The sequence below is a fragment of the Lithobates pipiens genome, unplaced genomic scaffold, assembly GCF_037356315.1.
Source record: "Lithobates pipiens isolate NorthernLeopardFrog02 unplaced genomic scaffold, aLitPip1_a1.2 Scaffold_10, whole genome shotgun sequence".
In the NCBI taxonomy this organism is placed as follows: Eukaryota; Metazoa; Chordata; class Amphibia; order Anura; family Ranidae; genus Lithobates; species Lithobates pipiens.
In genome coordinates, this window is record NW_027507686.1 from 69,302,850 (window position 1) to 69,326,153 (window position 23,304).

General features: G+C 41.7%; 1 protein-coding gene across 2 annotated transcripts in view; it reads left to right on the forward strand.

Moving 5' to 3' along the window:
- Positions 1-395: 395 nt before the first annotated feature.
- Positions 396-23,304, forward strand: part of TTC9C (tetratricopeptide repeat domain 9C) — a 30,442-nt gene continuing 7,533 nt past the window's right edge. The window contains exon 1 of one of the 2 annotated variants that reach the window (XM_077455817.1): positions 396-552. In XM_077455817.1, coding sequence (XP_077311943.1) covers positions 541-552 — 12 coding nt within the window. In that variant the 5' untranslated portion in view covers positions 396-540. Of the gene's footprint in view, positions 589-23,304 lie in introns of both variants that reach the window. The other variant, XM_077455816.1, reaches the window with a different exon arrangement.

Consider the following 23,304-nt stretch of genomic DNA (forward strand, 5'->3'; position numbering starts at 1 on the left):
TGGTCGGGGAGAAGACTGTCTGTTCAAATATCAAACTCGGATTGGCCAGGAGGCAACTGGGCGTTCATTGGTAGCTCTATGTCAGCTGACGGGCTCCCGCCTTTTTTCTCATTGCTTGCTTGTCGGAGAATAGGCGATGATGCCGTGCTCTGTGATTGGCCGCTGGCCTTGTGTGGTATCTTCCAACTAAGCTGATGTGCTCGGCTCTCCCTTATAATATTTACCGGTTCTAATGTTATTTAGTGTACAATGTACTGGAGGTTGTATGTTAAAAACAAAAACGTTGTTTCGTAATGCCCCTTCATATACGTTTTAGCAGGCTTGGCTCTTCTGTATACAAAAGAGGCCGCTGTGCAGTCGTTTGTGACTGACAGAGGAAAGGACGGCATTAGGCCGGAAGTGTGCAGTCCCGTTCGTGAAGAGGCGACATCGCCATATGTAATCTGGAGCTTTCATCTCTTTGCCCGGTGTAAATAAAGTTATTGAAAGTTTGGGTCACGTGACGTGCTGGTGGAGGCAGCATGGATCACTGACACCGAGATGGCTGAGCAGGTTTGTGGCTGGAAGAGGACTGAGGGTTCCTGTGTGGTGAGCACCTCCCATATTATCATCACTGGCCTCTCTGTGTGCCTGTATACAGCAGGCCAGTTCTGTGTGCTGCATACACATACAATGCTACGTTTCCATTCTATAGCAACCTGCCAGGGCTGTCATTGTGAGAATCCAGGCTCCCTGTGATAGGCAGTCATGTGATCAGTGCCAAGGCACTCCAATCATAAAAAGGTGACACGTTCCTCCTAGGAGCCAATCAGACTTTCAGTTTCTGGAGACCTTAAAGTTGAACTTTACACAGAAATTTAAAGAGGAGCTCCAGGCTGCTTCGGCGAATATTAAAAGCTAGTAACTAGAAATCCTGTAGCTGCTGACTTTTAATATTAGGGCACTTACCTGTCCAGGGATCCCACAATGTCCTCACCCAAGCTGTTTATTCAATTGGCTATTAGGTGCTGGCGCCACCATCTTCACTATGGAAAACCGATTTCCTACTCGCATGCGCAAAGTGTGCTGTGGTTTCTGAATGGGCCACAGTCTTCTGGTACCTGTGATGTTAAATACCGTTATGGAAGCAGATAGCTGCCTTAAAGAGGAAGTAAACCCTGATGAGTTTACTTCCTCTCTCATTCCCTGTAAAGGCAAAGCATAATGGACTACTATGCATCGCATAGTAGTCCATTATGTGTCACTTACCTGACACAGGAGCCAGCGAAGTCACTGCTGTCCCCTGTAGTTCCGAGCGTCCATCTTCTTGGTGGGTCTCGCTGCTCCGGCGCTGTGATTCGCCGGAGCAGCGGTGACGTCACTCCCGCGCATGCGCACAGGAGCTGAGACTCGCGGCATTGCCGTCATCGTCGATGCCCCGCTCAGTGCACCTGCGCGCCGCTGTCTACGGCGCATGCGCTGTAGATAGCAGTGCCCGTCTTCGGCCAAATATCTCCTAAACCGTATAAGTTTGGGAGATATTTCTTGGACCTACAGGTAAGCCTTAATCTAGGCTTACCTGTAGGTCAAAGTGGTTTGTAAGGGTTTACAACCACTTTAACACCAGTATTTTTATTCTCAGCGGGCGGACCGGAGTAACTTCATACGTCACTTCCAATAACAACCTTAAAGGGACCTTTTTTTTTTTTTTTTGCTTTTAAGTGTAAATGTGAGATCTTTTTGACCAAAGATCTCACATTAAAGAGGTCCTGTCATGCTTTTACATTCCTTGTAATAGGAATAAAAGTGATCCAATTTTTTTTTTTTTTTTTTAAAGGGACAGTGTAAAAATAAAAAGTTAAATAAGGAAAAACATTTTTTTCTTTTAAAGCTCCCCGTCCCTCCGAGCTCGCGCACAGAAGCGAACGCATACTTAAGTCACGCCCACATGTAAGCTGTGTTCAAACCACACATGCAAGGTATTATTATACAGGATTTATATAGCACCAACAGTTTGCGCAGCGCTTTACAACATGAGGGCAGACGAGCAGGGCCCTCTAGAGCACAACGAGCAGGGCCCTCTAGTGTATTGATTTGTATTGTAAGTGTACTCACTTACAATACAAATCAATACACTAGAGGGCCCTGCTCGTTAGAGCTTACAATTTAGAAGATATCACCGTGATCGTTCGAGCGAGAGCAATAATTCTAGCCCAAGACTTCCGTAATGCACAATTGGTAACCTGTAAACATATACGCCGCCCTATGGAGATTTTTTTTAGGTGCCAAAGTTTGTCTCCATTCCACAAGCAGTCACAATTTTGAAGCGTGATATGTTGGGTATCAATTTACTCGGCGTAAAATTATCTTTCAGAATATAGAAAAAATTGGGCTAACTACTGTTTTCTTATTTTTTATTTACAAAAATTGTGTTTGTAAGATTGCTGCACGAGTACGGTGTGATATAAAGTACTGCAACAATCTCCATTTTATTCTCTAGGGTGTCTGGGGGAAAAAAAAATGTTTGGGGTTCTAAGTAATTTTCTAGCAAAAAAAAATGATTTTAACTTGCAAACAAGAAGTGTGAAAAATAGGCTCGGTCCTTAAGAGGTTAAAGGAGAATTATACAAAAAAATTTGTTAAAACCCATACTTTTTTTTTTTTTTTTTTTTTTTTTTTTTACCACCACTATTCCTTTATACTGGCTCTTGAATACACTGGGAAACTGTTTTTGAAACCGTTAACTTGATGGCTTTAGTTCCACATTATGATTTACTGTTGTTCAGGGGCTCTGGGTTTCAGCAAAATGACAGCCTCCAGCAAGAAGAAACAGGAACAATGCTGGAGGCAATTTATAGCACATACTAATTTTGGTAGCATAATTATTAATTTGAAGTAAACCCTCCTGTCATTTTCAGCCAAGGAAGCTGCCATCTTGGCCTCTGTTCTAATCTTCAACTGCCATGAGACTGCAAATGTGATCAGCTATGGTACCAACCATTGGATGGTTTGACAGTTTGAGAGCACAGCCAATGTGACAGTTACATTCCTGTACCTGCCTGAATGTAACTGTTTTTCCAAACTGTTAAATCTATGTGTTTACTTGTGGAATGTATGTTCCTCACTAAAGAACATTCTTTTTTTATATCAAGTTGTCATGGCAAAAGTTCTGCTTTAAATTGGATCTTCACCCTGGGAACAAAAAACTACCTGCAAATGCTGTAGACACATACCTGTGACGTGACCCAGTATTTAGTGTTTTGGATAGCGCAGAGATTGAATAATACATCTTCCCTATTTTTTTTTTTTTTGCTGTCCGTGCCCCTGTTAGGGAGATTCACCCTCTGTTTGTTCTGTTTACCATTATCACTCCTGAAATTTTTGTCACCTGAACAGGAACAAAGGGAAAATATTCCAAATGTCGACACTAGTTCTGGTGATGGATTTCCTCTCACTTCCTGATTTATCTATGTGACAGGAAGTGAAGAGAAATCTCTGCAATGGGACACAAATGGGGAAAAAAAAAGGTTATAACCCTCCATTTATGCAAGGTATACACAATAGGTTTTTTTCGTGTAACTCAGCAGGCTGAATGGAAAAAAAACTTACAGATCACCGTTCTAACATAAGCAATATGATTGTGGAAATTGGGACTTTAAACTAAGCCATGACCTGGTAAGGTCATATGCCTCCATCCCTGTCAATATAAGGAGGAAAAAGTAAGAGGGTGGGACTTTAAATGAAGTACATGGTAGCACTTGAATACAGTGGTGGGTATAGAATTATTTAATATTCCATAAACACATATTTACATATGTTAACCTTAACCGCTTCCCAACCGGCACACGGCGATGTACGTCGACAGAATGGTACGGACAGGCAAATTGGCGTACAGGTACGTCCATTTGAAATTGCCGCATGCCGGTTGGGACCCCCGTGAGTCCGGTCGCGGGTCCTGCAGACTCGATCGCCACATGGATACCCGCAATCGTCGAACGGGGAGATGCGGAAGTAAACAGCATCTCCCTGTTCTGCCTAGCATCAAGTGACACTGATCTCTGTACCCTGTGATGGGAGCAGAGATCAGTGTTCACTAACACACAGCCACGCCCCCCACAGTTAGTAACACGCCCCTAGGACACACTTAACCCCTACACTGCCACCCCCTGGTTAACCCCTTCACTGCCAGTGTCAATTACACAGGAATCAGTGCATTTGTATAGCAGTGATTACTGTATAAATGACAATGGTCCCAAAAATGTGTCAGAAATGTCTGATGTGTCCACCATAATGTCGCCATTACTAGTAAAAAATTTTTTTTTTATAAAAATGCCATAAAACTATCCTCTATTTTGTAAACACTATAAATTTTGTGCAAACCAATCAACCGCTTATTGCGATTTATTTATTTATTTTACCAAAAATATGTAGAAGAATACGTATCGGCCTAAACTGAGGAAAGAAATATTTTTTATATAATTTTTGGGGGATATTTATTATCTTTTTTTGTTTATAGCGCAAAAAATAAAAACCACAGGGGTGATCAAATACCACCAACAGAAAGCTCTATTTGTGGGAAAAAAAGGACGTCAATTTTGTTTGGGAGCCATGTTGCACAACCGCGCAATTTTCAGTTAAAGTGTCAAATTGCCGAATCGCAAAAAGTGCTCTGTTCTTAAGCCAGCAAAATGGTCCGGTCTGAAAGTGGATATACATAGGAATGCACACTTGCGTATTATCGATTTCTAAAACAGTGGAAACTGATAAAATTATAAAAATTAATTAATCGCATGATATGGTTTACGGATTCCACCAAAATTCATGATTGGATATACGTATATTGTACAATAGCCCCTGCATGGTCTATGATCTTTCTAATCCCTATCACAATATATAAAAGTACAAGTGTATTTGCACAGTAGTCTGATAAATAATCATATGGTACATGGCATCTGGTAGCTTGACGCATTTCGTGCCTTTAAGCCGCTCTTCAGGAGCAAGCATGTGTATCTAAAATGGAAAATATGTTGTCTAGGTAAGCAAACTTGTATCAATAAAGGGGAGGATAGATCAAAAACTCCCCCCCCCCCCCCCCCCAAAGATCACTTACAAGTATATGTGCATTTGATGGCTCAATGTCAGGGACCATGGGCCACTTGAGGGCATCAGTATCTGGCGCTGAGGAAGCATGGTTAGCGCCGGCAACCATCATAGGCAACAACCTGGGAGGATCTGGGCACACAGAGCATGCCTGGTGTGAACGTGAGAGGTATTGGTAATCAGTAAATGAACCAAGTAACCTGGTGTGAGAACTATGTGAGTAGTTAAGTGATTGTTAGTCAAAACTAAATGATGGAGGTAATGTGTGCAGAAATAAAAACTAGTGATAATGTGACTAGACGGGTGGAGGAGGAAAAGCATGGTGAGAGGTTTCCACCAGGACACTTGAAATCAGAAGAGAATGGGGGAGAGGGGTGACTAGAAAGTTCAAATAGTTACCTGGTGCTTAAAGAGGGGGAGAGACAGATGTTACCAAAATGAGACATGGAATCAGCTGTACAAGAGAGCCCTGAGTGATCCATTCCAGCCACAGCGTTAGCCCATATATGTGCACTGCCACAGACCAACCCCCAACGTCACGCACAAAAGCAGAATGAGGGGAAGGTGCCATCACAACCTCAGTCTATTACTCGTGGAGATGGGAAACCCCGCCAGCGAAGCAGCGCCACAAGGACACTGTACGTCCGGCGCGTAGGACGTGACGTCGATGTGCAGTGATGGTGCGTCCTTCCCCCTGAGTGTAATGGAGGTGAAGGAGGGAAGAATACCCACAGTGCACATCGCAACTCCCGAACTGAATGAGATCTGGATGACACCACAAACCAATATGCAAGAGTAAATCACCAGAATTGGATTGAATGCTAGATATCAGTTAGTGGGAACTAATAAAGGTAAGCTGGGGAAAGCTATCATAAGATCGCTATTTCTAGGTGCAGGTTTGGTTATGGAGAATAGGATCAATTAAAAGCGAAACGCGTCGAGCTACCAGATGCCGCGTCCCATATGATTACATGTTTATCAGACTACTGTGCCAATACACATACCGTTTATATATTGTGGCAGGGATTAGAAAGATCATAGAACATGCAGGGGCTATCGTAAAATATATGTATAGCCAATCGTGAAATTTGGTGGAATCCTTAAACCTTATCATGTGATTAATTATTTTAGTCATGTTATTATCATTTACCACTGTTTTAGAAATCGACAATATATGCAAGTGTGCATTTCTAAGTATACGGTTATTAACGTATGTAAATATGTGTTTATGGAATATTAAATAATTCTATACCCCCCACTGTACTCGATTGCTACCACAAGCTTCATTTAAAGTCCCAGCTTCTTGCTTTTTCCTCCTAACACAAGCAATATTATTGCGGTGATCTCCCCCCACTGTGTTGTTGTTCTGACAGAGGAACTGCCCCCACTCCGCCAGAACACTGATCAGTGCTGGTTGTACACATGGGTTGACATTTGGCCGGGTTCTTCTGAACCAACCGTTTCTGGCCAATTTTTGACCTGTGTGTACTAGAGCTGCGCGATTCTTGCTAAAATGAGAATCACAATTTTTTTTGCTTAGAAGATAGGTCATTATTCTCTCACGATTCTCGCGGCGTAACATCATCTTTCACATTAAAACAAAAAAAAATGGGCTAACTTTTACTGTTTTTTTATTCATTGAAGTGAATTTTTGACATAAAATATTGCAGCAATTGCCATTTTATCCCCCAGGATCTCTGCTAATATATATATAATGTTTGGGGGTTCCAAGTAATTTTCTAGCAAAAAATATTGATTTTAACTTAAGAAAGAAGCATCAGAAAAAGATCTAGACTTTAAGAGTCCATTCACACAGGGGCAACATGACTTCCAATGAGACTTTGGGAGGCAACTTGGACACGACTTGAGTATGAATCACAGCACAACTTGAGGCAACTTCCAGGACAGGGGACTTTGCCAGTGGCCAATCACATAATAATCAGCTCTGTGGGAGGGAGGGGTTTGCCTAGAAAACTATTTTTGCTTCAGTTAAGACGGGGGATCCGACTTGGAGGCAACTTCCATTGAAATCAATGAGTACACGTTGTCTAGAAGTCGGATTGAAGTAGTACAGGAACCTTTTCTGAAGTCAGAGCGGCTTCAGTAGTGTAACATTAAGACGTCTCTCATTCACTTACCGTATTTATCGGCGTATAACACGCATCCCAAGTTTAGGAGGGAATTTTGTGGAAAAAACTTTTAGGAGGGAAATTTAAGGAAAAAAAACTTACATTTAAATGCCCATCAATGCAGTCTTATTAGTGTCCATCTGAAGCCTCGTCAGCGTCATTTGCAGCCTTGTCATGCAGCCTGTCCTCATTGCAGCCTTGTCATGCAGCCTGCCCTCATTGCAGCCTTGTCATGCAGCCTGCCCTCATTGCAGCCTTGTCATGCAGCCTGCCCTCATTGCAGCCTGTCCTCATTGCAGCCTTGTCATGCAGCTTGTCCGTCTTAGTGCATTGTCTGCTTATGTTTTTAAAAATGGCGCCGCCGAGATGTCCCGTGTATCTCGGCGGCACCCGGAAGTTCTTGGCGGCTTTCGGCCGCTCTCTGACCTTCTCGGCGGCTTTCGGCCGCTCTCGGACCTTCTCGGCGGCTTTCGGCCGCTCTCGGACCTTCTCGGCGGCTTTCGGCCGCTCTCTGACCTTCTCGGCGGCTTTCGGCCGCTCTCGGACCTTCTCGGCGGCTTTCGGCCGCTCTCGGAACTTCTCGGCGGCTTTCGGCCGCTCTCGGAACTTCTTGGCGGCTTTTGGGTGCTCTCGGAAGTTCCGAGAGCGGCCGAAAGCCGCCAAGAAGTTCCGAGAGCGGCCGAAAGCCGCCAAGAAGTTCCGAGAGCGGCCGAAAGCCGCCGAGAAGGTCCGAGAGCGGCCAAAAGCCGCCCAGAGCCCAAAAAAATGTGCGGAAATCGCGGAGTATCGGTGTATAACACGCACCCGCGTTTTTTCCCTGATTTTAAGGGGAAAAAAGTGCGTGTTATACACCGATAAATACGGTACATTGATTTTATCATGTTGCTCGACTTGAGGCAACTTGGGATGACTTAAAGTCGCATCCAAAGTTGCCCCTGTGTGAATGGACTTAGTGGTTAAACTTCCTGCATTTGCATTGAAAATTTGGCAATCTGCCTGGATTTATTTACACAGAAGTTCTATCCCTTTTGATCTAAGCCCCCGTTCACACAGGGGCGACGTGACTTGCAGCGCGTCTCACAGACGCGACCTGCACACGATTTCAGCGGCGACTTGCAAAATGACTTCTGTATAGAAGTCAATGCAAGTCGCCTGAAGTCGCCCCGAAAATACTACAGGAACCTTTTTCTAAGTCGGAGCGACTTGAGTCGCTCCTATTAGAACGGTTCCGTAGTACAGAACGGAGCGCGACTTGTCAGGCGGCTAAGTCGCCTGACAAGTCGCGGTAGTGTGAACCGGCACTAAGAAGGAAGCTTAGTTACAATGTTGCAAGTTCAAAAAACTTGGCAGACTGCCCTGATGTTTTCTTTTGACAGCTGAGTGAGCAGATAGTTTCTCCACTTGTTTATATGAAAGAATCAGCAACCTGTGCAGGAGAGATCGTCGGAGGGGGTGAATCAAGAACACAATTTTTTTAACAATTAATTGTGCAGCTCTAGTGTGTACCCAGCTTTACTCTATTGAAAATTGAAAAAAAGTTATTCAGATAATAGATGACAGCCACCTTGGATCATGTTGATCCATTGTTTATGGGATGCACACAACATTCCTAAAAGATCACTCTTGCAAACTTAAGTTCTTGGGAGGTTAGAAAATGTTGCCTTATTTTCTGCAACCCATGCAAAGTGTGTTGGTTGCCCATGCCCTCCCTTACATTACACTAAATAGTTCTTAAGTGACTAGGCTGGTCCTGTTTATTTTGTGACTGTTGTCTGCACATCTCAGACTGTTTTCCAGTGTCTATGGGTAGCTTTAGTTAATGGGTATTAAACCCAAAAACAAAAATGTAGTATATTGAAACTTGCCAATCCATAATGCTAAGTCCAGGACGTTCACAAAACACATTGCTCTTTAGCACCCCCACACACTGGCACCATGTGTGTTTGTCATTTAAAAAAAAGGAAAGGAAATACTTTCTCTGCATTTTTGCACGTAAGGCAGGCCATTGAAGTTCTGCCTAACCCGCAGAACGCAGGTCACACAAGTGTGAACCTAGCCTGAATGTGGTTCAGACAGTTACCCCACTTGCAATTCTGTCCAGGGGGTGCTAAACCCACGCAGTTGAGATATTTTACTGCCCACCTGAACAGACAGCAGCCACTTAAGGCTGTACACACATCACAGAAAAATTTAAACCGCTTGTCAAATACAACCCATGCAGGTCTATGGGGACAACTGTGTGCAATGTGATTCTGGTGCAGCATTTACAGGGGAAAAATTAGGCAGGTGAGGAGGTGACATATCCCCTCCTCACCACCTGTCATACGCCTCTGAAAAGCAAATCTATCTCCGATCACTTTTAAGAGGGGTGGAAAAGGCTGACGCACATGTGAACAAGCCTTTAGGATGTCTCAATTCTGGATGCAGGAGTAACTGAGACACCTTTGGACAGCAGAACTGTCGATCTGGGGAGAGGGTAGTATTGGAGGTATTGGCAGATTTAGAAGGACTTGGCTAACAAATTAAAGCTGAACTCCAGGTGAAAATTACCTATTCAAGCAACACTCCACCCAAAGGCCCCTTTCACACATGCGGACCCGTTGTTTCATCAGTTCAGTTACGTTTTTTTCAAAGAAAAAACACTTTCTTTTGTTTTTTTTTTTGTTTTTTATTTATTACTATATGATGGGGGAAAAAAAGGCCCCAAAATTAAAGAAAAAAAAATCTATTTGTCTTATTTCGCTTTTAAAACTTAGCAGATAAATATGCTAGGACAAAACAAAACCTCAGAAATGACTCCTTTTTCGAAAAGTAGTCCCCCCTTCCAAGGTGATCTGATTTTCTCTTTTTCTTTTTGCCACACTTTTTTGGTAGTTAAGAAACCTGTTGGTATTGAGGGGGTTAAAATATATACCTTGTTAATATTGCACTAGTTCAATACAGGGCACAATAACCCCCTTCCTTCCCAGGCCAGCTTTTAGTGCTGTTGCACTTTGAATGACAATTGTGTGGTCATGCAATGCTGTACCTAAATTACATTTATATATTTTTTTTGAGACCGTACTTTCGGATTTAGTTTAAATGAATAAAAAATGACTGAAAATTTTAAACATTATTTGTTAAATTTTGTAAAGAAGTATTTTTTCTCCTTCACTGATGTGCACTGATGAGGCTGCATTGATGGACACTGATATGTTGCAATGATATGTAACTGATATGCATTGATATGTCCCCTATAACTGGAAAGCCATTTATCAGCTTTCTTTTCCTGAGACATTGAGAGTGCTGAGGAAAGGAAGCTGATAACCGGCATTTGTTACATGGGATCAATCGCATGCTAAAGAGCTTACGTCATTGGCTCTTTACACTGATCTGTGATGCTCTGTGTCTGGGGGACACAGATCACCACGCTTTGTGGCATGCACGAGTGGCCCATTCTGAAGGACTTTGTTAAAGTGTCATTCAATCCACAGCCACCCTTTCCCATGTATGTTAAATTTACACAGCAGTATAAGCAAATGTAATAACAACGGATTAAAAAAAAAAGTTTTCAAATACCTTAATGCTGGTCAGTGGTCACATGACTTTTATTTACTTGCTACACACCACATGGCACGAACCGTGGGAGGAGCCAGCAGTATTCATCTCACCTATCCTGCAGACACGACTGCAGGACGTTTTTTCTTTATACTCCCGTGGCTATGCAGCACAGATTGACAATGTTGCAGTCATATGGTCTAATTGGGGGAGGGGAATCCCAAATTTTGAGCTGTTCTCAGAAAAGTAATAGAGGGGAAATCTTCCAATGGAGACACTAGTTCTGGTGATTTAGGGGGTCCCAAGGGTTTCCGTTTATTTAAAGGGATTTCCTCCCACTTTGTTTGGCTATGGGACTGGAAGTAAAGGTAAATCTCTCCAATCGGAAACAGATGGCACCAAAAAAAAAAATCTGACGGGTTATAAGCTTCCCTTACTGTATCCAAAATGAAAAAAAAGTTATGCCTATATTTCTTCATTAATAATGGATAACTGTTTAAGCCATTATTTTTATCTAAAATACCAACTGTATTAAAATAAGTTAACTGATATTATGAATGGTTGAGTAGAAGTGGGAAGGGAGGGGGAGTTAATGCTACTCATGCAGCTGGAGCCACCCACAATTGACGAAAAGAGTCACGTGAGGCGGCCTCAAGAGGATGAATAAGGAAATCAATGGCTTACCAAAAGATAAATGGCAAAGCATGTGCATTGAGAGTGGCAACGCAGTGGCCAGAGGTTCAGCTGCAATGGTGTTACCACTGACAATGGGGCAGTGTATGGAAACAGCAGGATCTACCAGGTATTTATTAAAAAAAAAAAAAAAAACACAGATGAATGATGGAGGCATATGCACAAAAGTAAAGAACCTCTTTTTAATGCCATATAAACTAAGAATTTTGGGGGGTTTAGTGACACTTTAAATGTACAGATTAACCAATGTTATGGGTGGAACATGTAACATGTTACAGAAGGTGAACTTATCCCTTAACCCTTTCATAGCCAGAGACGTTTTTTTCACACACGTTTAAAAAAATCATTTTGAGCCTGAAGATGACATAAAACCCCCAAACATATATTTTCTGAACGCAGACACCCTAGAGAATAAAATAGTTGTAGATCCGATTTTTTTATTTTTTTTATTTTACATGATATTACCACAAAGGTTGTAAACAAAAGATCATTAAAAGTTAATTTTAGGGGGCAAAAAACACAATAAATTAACCAATTTTTTGGTAAAATATACAAGCCGAGGTTGCACCAAGTAAATGGATATCCAACATGTCAAACCTTAAAGGGATTGTAAAGTTAAAACATTTTTTTTTTTTTTTTTAAATAACAAACATGTTATACTTACCTCCACTGTGCAGCTCGTTTTGCACAGAGTGGCCCCGAACCTGCTCTTCTGGGGTCCCTTGGCGGCTGTCTCGGCTTCCTCCCGCAGGTGCTTCTCACGTTCATGCAAGCTCCCTCGCATGGTGAGAAGCATCTGCGGGCGCGCTCCCGTGATACAGCCGGCGGCTATAGCCGCTCGCTGTATCACACGGCCCCGCCCCCAGACGCTCCGCGTCAGTGGATGTGATTGACAGCAGCGCGAGCCAATGGCGGCGCTGCATTCCATCCATCCACTCCAGCCAATCAGCGGCCAGGCTGAACGGTGGAAAGGACGTCGGGGGACTAGCGCGGGACTTTCGAGGGGTGAGGCAAGTAAAACGGGGGGACTGGGGGCGCAGGCACTGTCAGAGGTTTTTTTGTCATAGAATGCATTAAGGTGAAAAAACATTTACCTTTACAACCCCTTTAAAGAGGGAGTCCCGCAAATGTATTATTTTTTTTTTAAAAAAGTCAGCAGCTACAAATGCTGCAGCTGCTGACTTTTAAAATAAGGACACTCACCTGTCTCAGGGTCCATCAATGTCGGCACCCGAGGCCGAACCGTCCTTCGGTCCTCGAATGCTGCTGTAGCCATTTTCGGTATGGGAATCAGGAAATGCAGCTTCACTTCCCCGTTCCCTACTGCGCATGCGCGAGTCGGGCAGCGCAATGAGAATGGTCCATGCTGTCTCTGGGACCCGTGTGTGTCCCAGCAGACAGCACGCCGGGACAGGAAGAGGCGTAGACTCCCGTGGGAGTCTATCCCAGGAAGTGGGTGCAAATACCTGTCTTAGACGGTTATCTGCACCCCCCTCCCCCCTGAAAGGTGCCAAATGTGACTCCGGAGGGGGGGCGGGTTCCAAAAGCGGAGGTTACATTTTTGTGTGAACCTCCGCTTTAACCTGTTGTACGTGATTCTGCAACCCCAGGACTGGGGCACGCATGTGTGCGGTCCCCCTGTGACCCGCCGATTGTTTGGGAGACAGGCAGAACGGCGATCTGGGACAAGGGAAGGCAGCGATCTTGTGTTTCTGCTAAGTAGAATGATGGATCTCTGCCTTCCCACATTACAAGCACCCCCCACACAATTGCCAAGCACTCCCTAGGAACACATTTAACCCTTTGATCTCCCCTGTTGTTAACCCCTTCCCTGCCAGTGTCATTAGTACAGTGACGGTGCATTTTTTTTTTTTTTAGCATTGATCACTGTATAATTGTCACTGGTCCCCAAAAAAGTGTCAGGTGTCCTATTTGTCCACCACAATATCGCAGTTCAGCTATAAGTCACTGATCGCCGCCATTACAACTAAAAATATATAGATAAAAATTCCAAAAATATATCCCATAGTTGTAGATGCTATAACTTTTGCACAAACCAATCAATATACACTTATTGGGATTTTTTTTAACAAAAATATGGAGCAGAATACATATTGGGCTAAATTGATGAAGATTTTTTTTTTTTTTTTTTAATTGGGTATATTTTATAGTAGAAAGTAAAAAATATTTGTTTTTTCCCTGAAAATGTCTGGGTTTTTTTGTTTTGTGGGAAAAAATGGCGTAAATTATTTGGGAACATATCGTATGATCCACAATAGTCAGTTAAAACTAACACAGTGCCAGATTGCAAAAAATGGCCTGGCTATGAAGGGGGGGGGGGGTAAACCTTCCAGAGATGAAGTGGTTAAACATGTATCCTATATTTTCCATAGGCGACACTTTAAAAGCCCCCTATGGGTCATCAATTTAGCATTAAGAAGGAGGTCTGGTGCTAGAATTATTGTTCTTATTCCAGCATCCGCAGCTAAATGTAACATGTATTGCAATAGATGTTTTCAGGCGTAGGCACCCTGCCACAAGCGTTTACATTTGTACGTGCATATAGGTGGGGGCTCCTACATTTTATTTTTTTTTATTTTTTTGGGGTTTCTGTTCTTGGGTGTAACTTACATTTGACACATGATGACACTTAACCTCTTGCCGGCCAGCCGCCGCAGTTATACTGCGGTAGGGTGGCTCGGCTGCGACGGGCTTGTACACTGTGATTTGTGGGCATGAGGGCACTCCCATTGGCCAATAGGGGGCGATGAGAGGGTCCAGTGGACTCAATGTCTGCCGGCTAACCGCGATCGTTCCCACAGTGACTGAACGGGGATCTGCCTGTGTAAACAAGGCAAATCCTCAGTTCTGACAGGGGAGATCACACAGATCCTGTCTTTCTGCTATGCAGGAAGACAGATCTGTGTGTTGTCCCAGTGATCCCTTCCCCCTTACAGTTAGAACACACAGTGAGGGAACACAGTTAACCCCTTCCCTGCCAATGTCATTAGTACAATAACTGCATATTTATTTTCTTGCATCAGGGGACACAGAGCCTTAGGTCAGATTGGGATCCTTTCAGTTTCTCCCTCTCTCTTCCCCTGTTGGTGAAGGTGGATAACCCTTGGAACTTTGTACCTCAATGGATTTTTCCTTTTTTTTTTTTATTAATTTTATTATCTCAATGGACTTTTTTTAATTATTTATTTTATTTAATTTTTTTATATATCCATTTACTTTGATTCCTATCACTTATTATCAAGTTTTTTATATGTACACATGTATTTTGTGTTTATGAATTTTTGAACGTTCACTATTTATTTGCACCATATGTTACTTGATTTGTGATCTCTTCATATTTAGCGCAACTTATTTTTCATTATTTTACACTATAAAGATATTTGATGGTTTTGTTTGCAAATTTTTATTTTGTACTTGTTTTAGCGCTGTACTTGTTTTAGCGCTGTATTAACTTGTTTTTTAACCATATGTTGTATCATTAAAAACACCACACTACAGTCTGCACAACACACTCCCCTTCTGGGTTTACACTCACCAGAGGGTTGTATGTATCAGGCAGGGATTGATAAACCACAAATCTCCTCAGCAACAAGGACGGTATCCCAGCATATCCACTGGTTCAACAGCAATCAACATGTGGCCTGGAAGATGACCAAAAAAAGAACTCCTAGAATTCCTATATATACATAAAATAGTAAAATTCATCATAATAATAGCAGTTCCAATTTATAAAGTTTGTGCTATCAAATGCAATATGCAAAAACAATATATTGCAAAATCCATAAAGTGCATGCAAGTGCCTAAAAATCATATCTTAAAAACTTGTATATATACATGTAAAAAACAAATTCATCATGATAATAACAATTCCAATTCATAAAATCAGTGCTGTCATGCAAAATCAATATGTTGAACAATTTCATTTTAGGGGGCACAAAAATGCAATAAATTACCCAATTGTTTGGTAAAATATAAAAGCCAAAGTTGGACCAAGTAAATAGATATCCAACATATCAAACATTAAAGGGGTTGTAAAGGTAAATGTTTTTTCACCTTAATGCATTCTATGCATTAAGGTGAAAAAACATCTGACACCGCCTGCGCCCCCAGCCCCCCCGTCCCCCTGTTTTACTTGCCTCACCCCCCGAAAGTCCCGCGCTCATCCCCCGACGTCCTTTCCACCGTTCAGCCTGGCCCCTGATTGGCTGGAGTGGATGGATGGAATGCAGCGCAGCCGCTGTCAATCACATCCACTGACGCGGGGCCGTGTGATACAGCGAGCGGCTGTATCACGGGAGCGCGCCCGCAGATGCTTCTCACCATGCGAGGGAGCTCGCATGAAGGTGAGAAGTACCTGCGGGAGATACCCGCCGAGGGACCCCAGAAGAGCAGGTTCGGGCCACTCTGTGCAAAACGAGCTGCACAGTGGAGGTAAGTATAACATGTTTGTTTTGTTTTATTTTGTTTTTTTTATTCACTTTACAATCCCTTTAAACATGTCTGTACCCTATGTTTTCCATAAGCGACGCTTTAAAATAAAAACCCTATAAGTCATCAGTTTAGTGTTACGAAGGGAGTCTGGTGCTAGAATTTATTGTTTTCATTCCATCTGCCTTTTTGCCAATAATGGTGCCAAAAATGCACGCAATTTTGCCACGATTTTACTGCGCTTATGGTTTATTTCTCATAGGTCACGTAACACAAAAACTGCATAAAAAAAAAAACGGGTACGTTATTGATGTGTTCTTGTTACGTTTTCAATGCTTTTTTAACGGGGAGGTTTTTTTTTATTTATTTATTTAGTTTTTTTTTCTGACCAAAAATGCAGCAAGCAAGATTTTTACAAACCACAATAGAAGCGCAACAGACTAGTGTCAAGATATGCATAGAATTTTAAGAGATGCATTTTGCTAGAGTTTTTCTTGCACTAAAGGTGCAGATAATGGCCGAAAAATACATTCATATTAATTTAAAGTCATGATATTAATTAATACATTTCAGCCAAGTACATCCAGAATTTTCATTTTCATCACCAAAATTTCCATTTGGTGCACCTCTAAAAGGATGGTTATATTAGATACTGGTGCTCCACATGGGCACTTCCTATTTTGCTTGTGCGCCAGATGACCACCCAACTGTGCCCCACTCATAGGCATAAAGATCAGCCTCTTACCAGATGCTAAGACCTTATTACAGGGTCAAACCTTGCCTCAGTGAGAACACTCCTCACTTTGAGTATTGAACACGGCTCCCATCAGAAAGATTCATGTCTCCTTTGCCCCAGTGATGACGTTGAAACGTACATCGGGAAGAGGTTGTAGTGGTAACATCAGCATGCTCGCCGGGGCCGCTGGACGATTTTACACACTAAGTACCTGTTTATTTACTGTGCTTTGTGAGTATATGTCCTTTTAATAAAAAGTGTTGTTTTTGGACTTTGCGCAATGAGTATTCCTCTTTTCATACATATCCTGCTCTATGTGGTTCTAATATGTTTGCAGAGGGGGTCCAGAGATCCATACTAAGGGGTCAAACTGCCATATAAGTTTTTCTGATAGGGGCCGTGTTCTATACTCAAAGTGAGGGATAGAACATCTGAGAACCACTGAGGCAAGGCTAGACCCTGTAATAACCCTTTCATGACTAAGCCTATTTTTGGCATTTGGTGTTTACAAGTTAAAATCCATATTTTTTGCTAGAAAATTACTTGGAACCCCCGAATATTATATATATTTTTTTAGCAGAGACTCTAGAGAATAAAACGGCGATTGTTGCAATATTTTATGTCACATGGCATTTGCGCAGTGGTGTTTTAAACGCAACTTTTTGGGAAAAGGGATACTTTCATGAATTTAAAAAAAACAAAACCGTAAAATTAGCCCAATTATTTTTGCATAATGTGAAAGATAATGGTACGCCGAGTAAATGGATACCAAACATGTCACACTTTTATAATTGCACGCACTCGTGGAATGACGACAAAGTATGGTACCTAAAAATCTCAATAGGCGACGCTTTAATTTTTTTTTTTTTACGGTTGCCATGTTATAGAGGAGGTCTAGCGCTAGAATTGTTGCTCTCGCTCTGACGATCGCGGCGATACCTCACTTGTGATTTGAACACCGTTTACATATGCGGGCGCGACTTCCGTATGCATTTTCTTTACTTTGCGAGCTTGCGGGGATGGCGGGCGCTTTAAAAACAAAATATTTTTTTATTTATTTTAAAACGAATAAATTGTTTTAAAAAAAATTTTTTATCACTTTTATTGCTGTTACAAGGAATGTAAACATCCCTTGTGACAGTAATAAGTGGTGACGGGTAAAAGACCCCCGATCCCTCCTTTTACACTTCAAAGTATTCAGATCGACGAAAACGGCGATTCTGAATACTGTATATTTTTTTAAACCGGCGCCATTGGCAGCCGAGTAAATGGGAAGTGAGGTCATGACGTCGCTTCCGTGTTTACTATTAGGAGACTGGAACGAAGCCGATTACGGCTTCGTTCCAGTTCCTCCCCAGCAGCTGGAGGCATCGGATCGTGAATCGGGAGCACCGGTAACAGCGGCGGGAGGGGGGACGTCCCCTCCCGCTCCTCCGGCATAACAGCCGAGCGGCTTTTAGCCGCTTCGGTTGTTATGGCTGGATAGCCAATCGCCCGCTGTAAAAAATGGTACCAGGATGATGCCTGCAGGTGTGGGCACCATCCCGGTATACCCCCGGAAGCCGAGTACGCACATCTGCGTACGTTCAGCGGGAAGGGGTTAAGGTCTTGCCATCTGATAAGAGACTGATCTTTATGCTTATTAGTGGAGCACAGTTGGGTGGTCATCTGGAGCAGAAGAAAAATAGGAATTGCACATGTGGAGAAGCATTACCTAATATCACCATCCTATTTGGGACTTTTTTTTTTTACATTACTTATGGATTTTGTATTTGTTCAGCCCATTGGTTTTGCATGACTGCACGGATTTTATGAATTGGAATCGTTCTTTATTATTATGATAAATTTGCATTTTTGGCACCTAATTGTGAAGTGTAAGGAAAATGATAAATGGTTTTCAATTTTTTTTACAAATAAATATCTGAAAAGTGTGGCATGTATTTGTATTCAGCCCCCTTTACTCTGATACCCCTAACTAAAATCTAGTGGAACAAATTTCCTTCAGAAGTCACCTAATTAGTAAATAGAGTCAACCTGTGTGTAATTTAATTGCAGTATAAATACAGCTGTTCTGTGAAGCCCTCAGAGGTTTGTTACAGAACCTTAAGGAACAAACAGCGTCATAAAGCCAAGGAACACACCAGACAGGTCAGGCATAACGTTTTGGAGAAGTTTAAAGCACGGTTATGTTATAGAAAAAAAAATATCCCAAGCTTTGAATATTTCACAGAGCACTGTTCAATCTATCATATGAAATTGGAAAGTATAGCACAACTGCAAACCTACCAAGACGTGACCATCCACCTAAACTGACAGGCCAGGCATGGAGAGCATTAATCAGGGAAGCAACCAAGAGGCCCATGGTAACTCTGGAGGAGCTGCAGAGATCCACAGGTCAGGGGGGAGAATCTGTCCACAGGACAACTATTAGTCGTACACTCCACAAATCTGGCCTTTATGGAAGAGTGGCAAGAAGAAAGCCATTGTTGAAAGAAAGCCATAAGAAGTCTCATTTGCAGTTCGCGAGAAGCCATGTGGGGGACACAGGAAACTTGGAAGAAGGTGCTCTGGTCAGATGAGACCAAAATTTAACTTTTTGGGCGAAAAGGAAACGCTATGTGTAGCCGAAAACTAACACTGCATATCATCATACAGGGCAATCTTAGAAGAAAACCTGTTAGTCTGCAAAAAACTTGAGACTGGGGCGGAGGTTCACCTTCCAGTAGGACAACAACCCTAAACATACAGCTAGAGCTACAATGGAATGGTTTAGATCAAAGCATATTCATGTGTTAGAATGGCCCAGGCAAAGTCCAGACCTAAAACCAATTGAGATTCTGTGGCAAGACTTAAAAATTGCTGTTCACAGACGCTCTCCATCCAATCTGACAGAGCTGAGCTATTTTGCAAAGAAGAATGGACAAAAATGTCACTCTCTAGATGTGCAAAGCTGGTAGAGATATCCCCAAGAAGACTTGCAGCTGTGATTGCAGTGAAAGCTGATTCTACAAAGTATTGACTCGGGGGCTGAATACAAATGCATGCCACACTTTTCACATATTTATTTGTGAAAAATTTTGAAAACCATTTATAATTTTCCTACCACTTCACAATTATGTGCCACTTTGTGTTGGTCCATCACATAAAATCCCAATAAAATGCATTTACGTTTCTCATTGTAACAAAAAAAAAATGGGAAAATTTTCAAGGGGTATCAATATTTTATCAAGGCACTGTATATGAGTTGTTAATATATGGTTTTTAGGCACTTGCATGCACTTTATGGATTTTTTATTTTTCCAATATATTTTTTTTGCATGATAGCACGGACTTTGTATAAATATGTATTAGAGCTGTACGATTCTGGCTAAAATGAGAATATATATCATTTTTTTTTTTTCACAGTTCTCGCAGTGTAACATCATCATTCACAAAAAATTTGTACTAACTTTACCATTTCGTTCTATTTATTTATTTTTTATTCATTAAAGTGTATTTTTTCCAAAAAACTTGAGTTTGAAAGACCGCTGCACAGATATAGTGTGACATAAAATATTGCAACAACCACCATTTTATGCTCTAGGGCCTCTGCTAAAATATATATATATATATATATATATATATATATATATATATATATTCTATATAATATAATATAATGTTTGGGGCCTCTAAGTAATTTTCTAGCAAAAAATACAGATTTTTAACTTGTAAGCAACAAGTGTCCAGAAAAAGGTTTAGTCTTTAAGTGGTTAAACTGCCCTCATTTACAGACAGAAGTTTCTAAAAACTAGATGTTTCAATGTTTCTGTTTATCTCCACCCTATCCGATGTTGGCAGGCTGTCTGTGTCTCTGCTTGGTTTGAGAAAAGCGCACTCTGCATTGAATCTGGGAAATGCTTTTTTAAGATCGGAAGGGGGGTAGAATCGTGATCTTGATTTTTTTAATGATCGTGCAGCTCTAGAGTGTGTGGGTGTGTGTTTTTATTTATATATATATATATATATATATATATATATATATATATATATATATATATATATATATATATATATATATGTGTTGTTAATATATAGTTTTTAGGCACTTATATGTATATATTGAACACTGTCACATTTTTTAGGTCATTTATTTATTATTATTATTATTATTAAAAAAAATGTTTACCTAAATTTTTGTTTTTGTTTTTTCCATCATATAGGGGACAAAAAGTCCCCTATGTGGTGTGTTTTTTTTTTTTTTTTTTTTTTTTTTTGTGACAGGTTCTCTTTATTAACCACTTAAGCCCCGAACCAATTGTCAGCCTAAGGACCAGAGTTCTTTTTACAATTTCGCACTGCACTGCTTTAACTGGTAATTGCGCGGTCATGCAATGTTGTACCCAAACAAAATTTGTGTCCTTTTCTTCCCACAAATAGAGCTTTCTTTTGATGGTATTTGATTGCCTCTGCGATTTAAATTTTTTACGATATAAAAGGAAAAAGACTGAAAATTTTGAAAAAGAAAGATATTTTCTACTTTTTGTTATAAGAAAAATCGAATAAACTCAATTTTAGTCATACATTTAGGCCAAAATGTATTCAGCCACATGTCTTAAGTAAAAAAAATGTCAATAAGGGTATATTGGTTTGCGCAAAAGTTATAGCGTCTACAAACTAAATTTTCTGGAATTTACACAGCTTTTAATTTATGACTGCCTATCTCATTTCTTGAGGTGCTAAAATGGCAGGGCAGTACAAACCCCCCCCAAATGACCCCATTTTGGAAAGTAGACACCCCAAGGAAATTGCTGAGGGGCATGTTGAACCCATTGAATATTTTTTTTTTTTGTCCCAAGAGATTGAATAATGACAAAAAAAAAAAAAAAGTTTACAATAAGTTGTCACTAAATGATATATTGCTCACACATGCCATAGTATGTGGAATTGCACCCCCAAAATATATTCTGCTGCTTCTCCTGAGTACGGGGATATCACATGTGGGGGACTTTTTGGGAGTCTAGCCGTGTACGGCACCCCGAAAAACAATCACTGCCTTCAGGATTTCTAAGGGTGCAAATTTTTGATTTCACTCCTCACTACCTATCACAGTTTCGAAGGCCATAAAATGCGAAAATAGCACAAAACCCCCCCAAATGACCCCATTTTGGAAAGTAGACACCCCAAGTTATTTACTGAGAGGCATGTTGAGTCCATGGAATATTTTATATTTTGTCACATGTTGCGGGAATATTACAAATCTTTTTTTTTTTTTTTTCCACAAAGTTGTCACTAAATGATATATTGCTCACACATGCTATGGGCATAAGTGAAATTACACCCCAAAATAAATTCTGCTGCTTCTCCTGAGTATGGGGATACTACATGTGGGGGACTTTTTGGGAGCCTAGCCGCGTACGGGACCCAGAAAACCAAGCACTGCCTTCAGGATTTAAATATAAAAGGCTACCAAAAAAACTGTTAGCGATCGCAGGGATCAGGCCTGACTCTGCGAACGCTGCAGTTATGTGTTTAGTGTTTTGTAAGTGACAGTGATCGATCGATACTGCACTTGGGTGGGCTGGGCAGAGAGGGGCAAAACGCAGGTGCTAGCAGGTATCTGGGCTGATCCCGCTAACAATGCATTTTTTTGGAACCCTAAACTGCTGGGGACACTAGTATAGATCTGATCAGATCAGATATTGATCTGTTCAGATACTATACCACTACGGGAGGTGTATGCTTTGCGCATGGGTGTTAGCGGTACTGGCACTAACCTAGCGCTGCCTGGGGCAATGCAGACCCTATCTGACCCTAAAACCTAATTGATATCACCCGCCGGGTGATCAGGGGGTTAAACCTTTATTGGGTAATAAATGGTGGGTGCCCTGATGCTATAAAAAGCAAACTAACTAACCAGAGTCACCCGTAACACTTATACGGTGATCACTGGTGAAAGGGTTAACTAGGGGCAATCAGGGGGTTAAAACCTTTATTAGGTAGTATATGGGGGTCCCTAAAGCTATATAAAAACCTGACGGGGAACCTAAATAACTAACTGGCTAACCAGCATCACCAGTGACACTTATACGGTGATCGCTGGTGAAAGGGTTAACTCTAGGGGCAATCGGGGGGTTAAAACCTTTATTGGGTAGTATATGGAGGTACCTAATGCTATAAAAACCTGGCGGTGAACCTAAAAAATAACTAGCTACCTAGCGGCACCAGTGGCACTAATGCAGCGATCAGAAAAACGATTGCTTAGTGACACTGGCAAAAGGGGGTGAAAGGGTTAACTCTAGGGGCAATCAGGGGGTTAAACCTTTATTGGGGGGGATAGGGGGCTACCCTGGACCTAACACTAACTGCCCTGACACTTTTTACAGTCACAACTGACACTAAATGCAGTGATCAGTAAATAAATGATCACTGCAATCAGTGATACTGTGACTGGGCGGGGGGGGGATCGGGGGGTGATAGTGTACCTATGTGTACCTACATGTCAGTGTAGTGTTGGTGCACACTTACTATGTCTTCTCTCCTCGCAGTCCAGTCAAAAATACCGCCCAGAAGAGAGTGACATCACTTCCTCCTGCCTATGTTTACACTACACAGGCAGGGGAAGCTTCTCATTCGCCAGGAGCGATCGAGAGGGGATGGCCAGAAACCAACGGCCATCCCCTCATCCCGGATCGCTCCTGC